Source organism: Bactrocera oleae, chromosome 5 (genome assembly GCF_042242935.1).
Source record: "Bactrocera oleae isolate idBacOlea1 chromosome 5, idBacOlea1, whole genome shotgun sequence".
Taxonomy (NCBI): domain Eukaryota; kingdom Metazoa; phylum Arthropoda; class Insecta; order Diptera; family Tephritidae; genus Bactrocera; species Bactrocera oleae.
In genome coordinates this window covers 22,507,808-22,517,864 of record NC_091539.1, presented here as the reverse complement: position 1 = coordinate 22,517,864, position 10,057 = coordinate 22,507,808, and the positions used below count along the sequence as shown (strand labels likewise).

The 10,057-nt window shown below is 39.4% G+C and overlaps 1 protein-coding gene across 1 annotated transcript; it reads right to left on the bottom strand.

Annotated features, from left to right (window-relative positions):
• Positions 1–4,351: 4,351 nt before the first annotated feature.
• Positions 4,352–5,598, bottom strand: LOC118682418 (uncharacterized). Its single transcript, XM_036371083.2, has one exon. The coding sequence runs from the start codon at positions 5,596–5,598 to the stop codon at positions 4,981–4,983; it is 618 nt and encodes a 205-aa protein (XP_036226976.2). The 3' UTR covers positions 4,352–4,980.
• Positions 5,599–10,057: the final 4,459 nt, after the last annotated feature.

The window sequence follows — 10,057 nt, the reverse complement described above, 5'->3', positions numbered from 1 at the left end:
GTCATTGCTGACCATAAATCCGTCATAGCTGAAAATTGTCAGTTATGACTGAAACGCTATCAGAAGTTAAAAATTCTTTGGCGCAGTAGATAATATAATTTTTATTTCTTTAATAAATTTCAAACTTTTAATCAAAATTAGTTATACTATTTATGTTCGCACCGAATTGAAATCCTCTTGAAAACACAATTTTTGGATTGTGGAACCAAAGTCGTTCTGACCGACATTGTGTGTCGATGAGTTTTCATTTACAGTTCACACATCTATTTGTTTACATTTACCCTACAATAACAGTGACGGTCATCTGATGATAATATCACAGTCATAACTGAAAAAATTTTGTCAGCGCGCAGAACAAAGTTTCTATCATTTTCTTAAGATCCTTGTTTTCTTTTTGTTTGTTTGTTTTTTTTCTGAGTCATTGCTGACCATAAATCCGTCATAGCTGAAAATTGTCAGGTCGGACTGACACGCTATCAAAAGTGAAAAATTCTTTTGCGCAGTAGATAATATAATTTTTATTTCTTTAATAAATTTCAAAGTTTTAATCAAAATAAGTTATAATAATATACTTAAATATAAAAAGGAATGCAACGAAAACTATAATAAATAATAAAATATGAAAATATAAAAATAAATTTTTACTTGATGCCATCTCCTTCTCTCAATAGCTCTCTTTCTCCAATCAGTGAATAGTTCTGAATTTAAAAATGCAAATGTAAATTAAGAGTACTGACATATCAAATGTGAGTGTATTGGTGAACCCATCAGCAGTTTATTGTAGGGTACGTTTAGGCCAATTATGGAATGTAAACGAATTGTCAACTGACATTTAGGGCTGGCAAAATATGTCTTCTAATGATAACGATTAAACTAGAACAGGCACCGATTATAATGAGTGGAATTTAAGTTTTCAAGGGGTTTTCAGCGAAAACTGTGTTTTCGTTTGACAGATTTTGTATGGATGAAAACACAAGTTTTCGCGTGAAAACCTCGTTTGTCTATGAAAACACGAATTTTGTGTCGGAGCGAACATAGTATTATAATAATATACTTAAAAATAAAAAGGAATGCATCAAAAAATAAAAAAAAATGAAAATATAAAAATAAAATTTCACTTGATGCCATCTCCTCCTCTCAATAGCTCTGCGTACGTCTTTCTCCAATCAGTGGATAGTTCTGAATTTAAAAATGCAATTGTAAATTAACAGTACTGACATATCAAATGTGAGTGTATTGGTGAACCCATGGAATGTAAATAAATTGTCAACTGACATTTAGGGCTGTCAAAATATGTCTTCTAATAATATCGATTAAACTAGAGCAGGCACCGATTATAATGAGTGGAATTTAAGTTTTCAAGGGGTTTTCAGCGAAAACTGTGTTTTCGGTTGACAGATTTTGTATGGATGAAAACACAAGTTTTCGCGTGAAAACCTCGTTTGTCTATGAAAACACGAATTTTGTGTCGGTGCGAACATAGTATTTGATTATAATGAATTTTACACTTATGTTTTGTACCAACATATCCCCTAATTAATAACTCAGTTCTATACATATATTTTGTATTAAATAGAGCATATCTAACTTTATTTGAATATTTAACTTTGGTTCAAAACCATTTACTCATACTGTAACGGATTTCTCGATAAATCGTCTACTTTGTAACTCACACTTGAGTTCGATCACTGGCTTGTTAAACAAAAGTCCCAATTTCATAGCTATACACTTATCTTTGTTCTAATACCAATAACTTAAGACTTTATTTATTTATTTATTATATTAAAAATAATAATACAATTATTACTTTACAAAGTAAAAGAAGCACTAGCTTCAGAGGCTTTCAGCTCGCAGCTTTAATTATAAAGATCTTAAATAATAAAAATGATATCTTCCGTGTAAAAAACTATTTACAAACAATATGTTTTTATGCAATAAAAATTATATGTTATAAATAAATTTAGAAACGGAAGGATTAGCTTAAATGTATTTTTTTAAATTTGTACGAGATAGAAATTCAGAGATTTTGGTAATATTTACAATAGATGTTACTTTTAGTAAATCAAGAGCTTTATTGTTTTGAAAGATACCGCTTCTTGCAGAGTTGAAATAGGGGCATTCATCTAGTAGATGGATTGTGGATAAGGTCGGCGAGTTGCGATATGTGAGGGAGGAATTCTGTTTCCATTTAATATATATGAGTGCGTTAATGACGTTTGGGCAAGACGAAGGCGAACAAAGGCCTTGATGTCATGGCATCGGCCTGAGGGTGGGTAGACAGATTTATTCCCGTTCTGATTGCAGATGGCGTAGTGGTGTTGCAAATTTTTTCCAAGCATTAACTATTACGGCTTTTTCCTGTGAAGCGATTAAACGGAATATATCCTCTTTTTCAATGTAGTCGAAGACAATCAATGGCTGTTTTGCAGCCAGTTTTGCGTTATGATCCGCCCATTCATTTCCAGTAATGCCAGCGTGACCTGGGACCCACATAATTTTTATGTTTCTGTTAGCAATTAGTATGTTTCTAATTTTCGAAATGAGGTAAGACTTGTTGGTTCCATTAAGAAGAGCTGAGATTGTAGACTTGCTATCTGTGCATATTAACGTTTTTGTATTATAGTCACGAGCTAGAGGTAATGCATTATATATGGCTGCTGCCTCTGCGGTGTATACTGAGCAGTAGTTGGGTAATTGTCCAGATTTTATCGTATTTCCAATGCTATCAACAATAGCAAAAGACGTGTAGAAGTCGGCCTTGCAGGCGTCCGTAAAGATGAGCTTCCAGTCTGCGTATTGTTGTACAATGAGTTCTTTAAACAAACTTTGGTATACCCTAGAGTTAGTGTTTTTCTTTTGATGTTTTTGAAGTTGTAGCTCGAACGAGGTTTCTTAACCGGTACAGATGCAATACCTAGATCTCTAGCTAGTTTGATGCATCTAGAGATAGTGGAGCCAATATTGGAGTTTGTTTCATCAGTCCATTTGGCTTTTACTATACCATATAAGAGATTACTATTGCACAATAGCAGTTTTGGAATACGTTTTTGCGAAGTGTTCGTTATTCTTTCGTCGATAGATGGGAGTCCAGCTTCCGTTAAAATAAACTTTATTGGTGATGTTGGAAATGCACGAATACTTCTTCTAACAGCTGCATGATATGGTGCAAAGATTCGCTTTATATTGCTTTTTGCACAGTTGCCGTAGATAGGGAGACCATAATCTGTCTTAGATAAAATTAAAGCTCTTGTGATATTAATAAGAGATGTGATATGTATTAAACAATATTTTGATGATAAATACTTAATTATATTAAGCCTAGAAGCTAGTTGTTTACGAAGATGAAAACCTAGAAAGTTAAGTCTAGTAGTATTTACAATATTTACATTATTATACTGTGGATTGAAGTTAATACATTTGTGTTTTCTGCAAATATGGAATAATTTACATTTGTTTATAGAGATATTCGCACCTGAACCATTAGCCCAATTTGAAATTTCGGTTAGGATATTTAAGAAAGTTTGTTTTACATTATTTAGATGGTTTTGTTTAGAGAAAAGCAGCACATCATCTGCATAAATAATATGGGAGATGAGCTTATGCTTAGAAATGATCACACGAATTTCGTTAAATGCGATTACAAACAGTATAAAATATAATGGTGATCCTTGCGGGATCCCGTTGTACATATGTATTGTACGTATTTGAAAAGGTGTTATTGATTTTGGCCGTGATTTTACGACTAATTAGGAAAGATTTAACAAAATTAAATATTTTTACACCAATTTGCCACTTCTCAAGCTGTTGTAAGATAACGTGCAAACCGACTCTGTCGAAGGCTTTTTCGAAATCCAAACTGAGAGAAGATACGTGATTTCTTTTCGATAAGGCAGTTTTGGCGAAGTCTTCGAAATAAAGTAAAGCATCTATAGTGCCTTGCCCTTCCTTAAATGCCACTTGGTTTGGGCTGAAAAGGTGGTTTTTTAATGCGAACCCAGAGATTCGTTTTGATAGAATTTTTTCTAATACTTTGCCCATGCAGCAGAGGAGTGATATAGGTCTGTAACCGAATACGACGTCTGTTAAGACATTATTGGATTTGGGATTGGCAACTACCACTGCATTTTTCCAGCTTTGGGGGTAGACACCTTGACATAAGATATTGTTGTATAATTTAATAATTCTATTTTTGAGACTTGCAGGGCAATTTTTAAGCATGGGGTATGAAATTCTGTCTGCACCGGGAGTCTTGCCTGACATTGATGATATTGTGAAAACGAATTCGGCGATGGTTATGTCTGATTCGATAATATGTACAGGTGGGTTGTGTTTACTACACATTCTTCTGAGAAGTTCGTTTTTATTTGATACAAAGGAGGAGTGGAAATTTGAGTCGCTCGAGTAGTCGGACCATACAATCCGCCTTGTCCAACAGAAATTTGGGGTTGATAGGTGAGTAGTTACTTTTGTACCTTTGTTCTCACCTTTTCCACTTTTTCGTTCCACTAAACACTCACGTATTTGTAAAAACTGAAATTTATTTATAAATATGTTGATATCTTATCAACAAACCAAAAAAGAACTTATAACGTCACTTGAGGAATAAAAGGTTATAATCGGGATGTGCGACCGTGGAAAAAAGGCGAAACTTCAATTGCGACTTCCCTGTTGACGATTTCGATGGAAAAGAGGTTCGGCTCGATCGCCCTCCCTGGTTTTGTTCATGTTCGTGTGTAGAGTTATTCTGCTGTGTGTGGGTGTATGCTGCTGCTTCCAGCAAGGTTGCCTTGGTGCGTGGGGTGTGGGTGTGCTGATGTTTCCAGATGTGGTGTGCCAGTGTTGTCCTGTAAGTGGTGTGTTACGCTGTCGTGTGAGTGGTGTGTTGTGTTGTCGTATGAGTAGTGTGTTGTGCGGTGTTGTTGACTGCATTAGGGCGGGAAGCTGAACTCATTTAGCCATCCCTCCCCCCTAGGCGAATGTTCAGCCTAGCAGTCGCTGGAGTTGTTGCAACGTTGCCACGACGTTGCTGAGGCCTGTCCTGCGACGAGGATGCGGCCTTAAGGGTTGGTGTCGTGTTGAGGTGCTATTGAGCTGACGCCAAGTACGGGGTGCGGCGAGTGCTTGTCGTTGACGGGGTCGTGCTGCATGGCTTGGCTGTGGACGACGGGCTGCATCATGGCTGCGGGGTACTGAGGGCCGTGCGCCAGGGCGTCTTGGGTTTCGATGCAGCAAGGTATGATGCGGCCTGTCGCAGTGTTGGCACACGATATCGGACACGCATTCCTGCGTGTCGTGCGTCTGGGCCAAACAATTCAAACAATGCCCATGTGCTTGGGCCACCTGCTGACGTTGATTGGGTGTCATACCCTTAAAAATGGGGCAGTGCTGCAGCCGGTGCGAACGGCAACAGAGTGGGCAGCGGAGGCGAGGCGGCTCTGAAACTAAAGTAGGCATTGGGCGCGTGGCACGTCGTGGAGCTGTCGGTGCAGTTGTTGCTGGTGTTGTTCGTGGCGCTGCTACGGGGGTAGTCGCAGGGCGCGGCACAGTGACAGCCGAACGCATTGTTGGCGTGGGTGTAACTGGCATTTCAGCGTCCATACCTACCTGTATGGAAAAAAGAGCGAGTTTAGTTGTGACTCAGTGATATAGATAATGGATCCTTTAAAATGTAACCAACTTTATTTGGTTGGTGGGGGACGTTTTAGTCCACCCATTATTGTATTAGTATATATTGTGGTGATTTATTATATTTGCGGTTTTTTTTCGGTTTTAGGTTATTAGACGGATATATTGTTTTCTGCGTGTATATAATATTATTGTACGGATGTTTTATTACTTGCGTTTTCGCTGTTGTCTGCGATTGGTAGGAAGCATAGTTTAACGAGCGGCCTGGTTAGCGTACCGGTTCGAGTACGGAGGTCAACTACTCGTATATGACCGTCGGAACCATGATGTAGCTTCTCTATGCAACCAAGCCGCCATTCTGTAGGGGGGAGACAATCGTCATGGATTAGGACAAAATCTCCAAGCTTTGGCGCCTTTTCGGGAGTTTTCCAGCGGTACCTTTTATGAAGGTCCTTTATATACTCCTGGCCTGGCTCAGGTATGGCCAGAATGGGTGCTCCTTTTGGAAATTGCCCTGGAGTTAGGGCTGTGAGATTTGAGGGATCTTGCGAGAGTGTCGTAAGTGGCCGTGAATTGAGAACGGCTTCAATGCGAATTAATAATGTTGTAAATTCTTCATAATTAAATTTGTAGTTTCCAGCTACTTTTTTAAAGTGGGATTTGAAGCTTTTTACAGCTGATTCCCATAAACCAACCATATGAGGCGCGCTTGGAGGGATAAACTGCCAGTTAATACCTTGGGGAGCGTACTTTTGTACAATTTCAGGTGAGACTTGTTTGACAAAATTCACGAACTGTTTTTCTGTGGCTCTTTGAGCTCCTATAAATGTCTTGCCATTGTCGCTCATGAGTTTTGACGGAAAACCACGTCGTCCGACGAAGCGAGCAAATGCCGCGAGAAAAGCCGCGAGGTGCACTGCTTTTGTCGTGAAACAGACAAAGACAGCCACATAGCCTTTCATGAGGGTGGGAGACCTTAACATGGATGCCTTTATCTGAAAAGGCCCAGCAAAGTCAACACCTGTAATGGTGAAAGGCAGAGCGAAGTTACAGCGTTCCGGTGGAAGTGCTGCCATAATCTGCGTTCGCATCTTCTGCTTATGCATAGTGCAGATCTTGCACATGAAAATGCATTTCTTTATTTTGGGCTTGAGTCTTGGAATATAAAACTCTTGACGGACTATTTGTTGCATGAGGCGATGTTCTGCGTGTAGCAATAGCACGTGGACATAGTTAAGGTACAAGGTGGCAAGTTGTGATTTCTCTGGGATAACTATGGGATGACGTTCGTTATACGTTAGGCTTGAATTGGCAAGCCGACCATTCGCACGGAGTACTCCTTTCGTGTCAATGAATGGATTTAAGACTAAAAGTGAGCTCTTTTTATCTATCGACTTCGATTCTCTTAGTAATGATATTTCTCGGCTGAAGTAACGCGCTTGCGTAGATGCGATAAGAGCGACCTTTGCTTTTTGTAAGTCTAGGTGCGTCACTGTATCGCATTGGGAGTGCAATGAAGTTACTCCCTTAAGTTTAATTTTGAGTCGCTCTATGAACTTGAGCATGTAAGCGATTACCCTGAGTGCTCGGGGATATGAGGAAAATCGCTCCAGGATGTCATTATCCTGCAATGTTGCATGAAAGGAGACGATTTTTCGACTTTCTGGGGCAATTATATTGCGCATGGGCGATTGTGGCCAAGAATCAGAAGATTCGGTTAACCATCGGGGGCCATTCCACCAGAGGGTGGTGATGACAAGGTGCAGGGGTTTGCACCCTCTTGTACCTAGATCAGCAGGATTGTCAGCACTGGCTACATGTCGCCAAGTGGCTGATCCTACTAGGTCAAGTATTTGAGACGTTCGGTTTGAAATATACGTCTTCCATGCATGTGGTGGGTTTTCTAACCAGGCGAGTACGATTTCAGAATCGGACCACAGATATAGTTTATATTTTGCCATGTTTAAATGCATTCGCACCATGGATACTAGTTTGGCTAGTAGTAGCGCTCCACACAGTTCAAGTCTTGGCAGACTTATTGTTTTTAACGGAGCTACTTTTGCTTTTGCTACTAGTAAGTGGCTTGTGGTCGCAATGTCGCTTTGTGTGCGAACATATATAGTTGCGCAATATGCCTTTTCAGAAGCGTCACAGAAGCCGTGTAGTTCGACTTTGTGCTCTGGGACATAGTTTACCCAACGTGGGATTTGTATCTGTGAGATATCGTTTAGATTGTTTGCAAACTGGGACCACTTTTCTAAACGAAGTGGTTTTACTTGTTCGTCCCAGTCGGTTCCATCTAACCATAATTCTTGTATTAGGATTTTGGCTTGTATCATAACTGGCGAAAGCCATCCTGCGGGGTCGAAAAGTTTCGCCACAGAGGATAGAATTTGTCGCTTTGTTATGGCGGATAACGCAGATATTGACTCTGTAGTGTATGAAAACTGGTCAGATATCGCATTCCATTGGATCCCCAGAGTTTTTGTTGTACTTTCCTTTTCGAATTTAAGGAAATTAGTATCTAACAAATTTTCATGTGGTATATTTTTTAAAATATTAGGGTGGTTCGCCGTTATCTTTTTCAACGGAAACCCTGCGGTTTTGAGGGCTTTTACCACTTGTGATAGTGATTCGTATGCTTGTGGAAGACTGTGACTTCCAGACAGGATATCGTCTACATACGTTTGTGTTTTTAACACCTGGGTTGCCAGAGGAAATTCTGACTTGGTGTTTTCTGCCAATTCGTGGAGTGTTCGAATGGCTAAATATGGAGCACAGTTGACGCCAAAGGTAACTGTTTTAAGTTTATAGTCGCGTAGTGGACTATTGGGAGATTTTCGGAAAATAATTCGCTGAAAATCTTGATCGTCTTTATGTACGACTATTTGTCTATACATTTTTTCGACGTCTCCGTTATATACGTATTTGAATATACGCCAATTTAAAATGAGTAGCATTAAATCTGGTTGGAGCGTGGGTCCCGTAAATAGGATATCATTTAGGGAGTTCCCCGAGCTAGTAGATCTTGATGCATTAAAAACAACTCTTACTTTAGTTGTTTTTTTGTCTGGCTTTACTACTGCGTGATGAGGCAAGTAAAATGAGTAATATTTGCCATTTATGATTTTTTCGCATGGACTTACTTCCTCCATGTGGTCTAAATGGAGATATTCTTCCAACACACCATCATATACTGGTTTGAGTTCGCCTTTTTTAAGTAGGTTTTTTTCCATACTTTGAAACTGCTGTATTGCAGAGGTGCGAGAGTGACCTAAGGCGATGGTGTTGGGAAATTGTTGTTTTAGTGGTAGTCGTACGACGTACCGACCATTATCTGATCTAGTAGTTGTGGCTTTGTAAAAGTCTTCACAATACTGATCTTCAGGGGTTGTGATTGATATGGGGGGGAGTTCTTCTAACTCCCAAAATTTTTTCAATTGTGAATTGAGGTATTCGTTTGAGATTTCCTCAACCTGAGTGGTCATGGTGGTAACTGGTTCCAAAAGTAGTCCACTTAGGATCCACCCAAAAATAGTGTTTTGTGCCAGAAGTGTATTTGAAATTTTCTCAATACCTTCGAGTATAATCTGTGGTATGAGATCGCTTCCTAATAGAAGGTCTATTTGAGCGGGAGTGTTGCAGTTGGGATCTGCTAGCTTTAGGTGTGAAACCTTTTGCCAATGCTTGCTATTTATGTGATAGCTTGGAAGCATATTTGTAAGTTGCGGTAAGACTATAGCTTCTGCTTGTATGTGCTTATCCGCTTGGGGGGAAATTAGGGTAATGGGGCAGATTTTATTTGAGTTTTGGACTACTCTTCCGCCCATTCCCGTGATTTCAAAATTGGCTGGTTTTGTTGGCAGTTGTAGCCTATTTTGAGCCCTAGACGCTATGAATGATCGTTGTGATCCTTGGTCTATTAAGGCTCTAAGTTTAAACAGCTCTCCTCGGTGTTCGATGGAGACGACTGCTGTGGGTAGTAGTATTCTACTTTGAATTTCGCTGTGTAGCGTTTGGGTTTTTATTGCCTTTGAGCATCATGGTGCTTCTTGGCAATTTTCGGGATATAGCACTTCGGGATTTGCTGTTGCAACTAAACCCGTGGCTCTTTTCATAGTTGCGCTGTTTGGGGGTGATCTAGAAAAATTGTTATAATGAAGCATAGAATGATGTCGTTTATGACAATAGACGCAATTAAATTTGCTTTCGCACTCTTTAAGTTAAGTTCAAGCAGTTTGTACAAAGTCGTTTTGTTTTTACAAAATTGTTTCGGTCGATAATATTCAATTTTTTGAATCTCTCGCAAGATTTGAGCTTATGCCCTCCTGTACATAGTTCGTATGACGTTTGTTTGTACTGTTCGGATGTGACCGTTTGATTTTTGAAGAAGCTTCTATTTAAATTGTTGTGGCTACTGGCTTGGGGTCTG

Coding starts and splice junctions, on each gene's coding strand:
- LOC118682418 (XM_036371083.2), bottom strand. CDS start 5,598: ATGGACGCTGAAATGCCAGTTACACCCACGCCAACAATGCGTTCGGCT.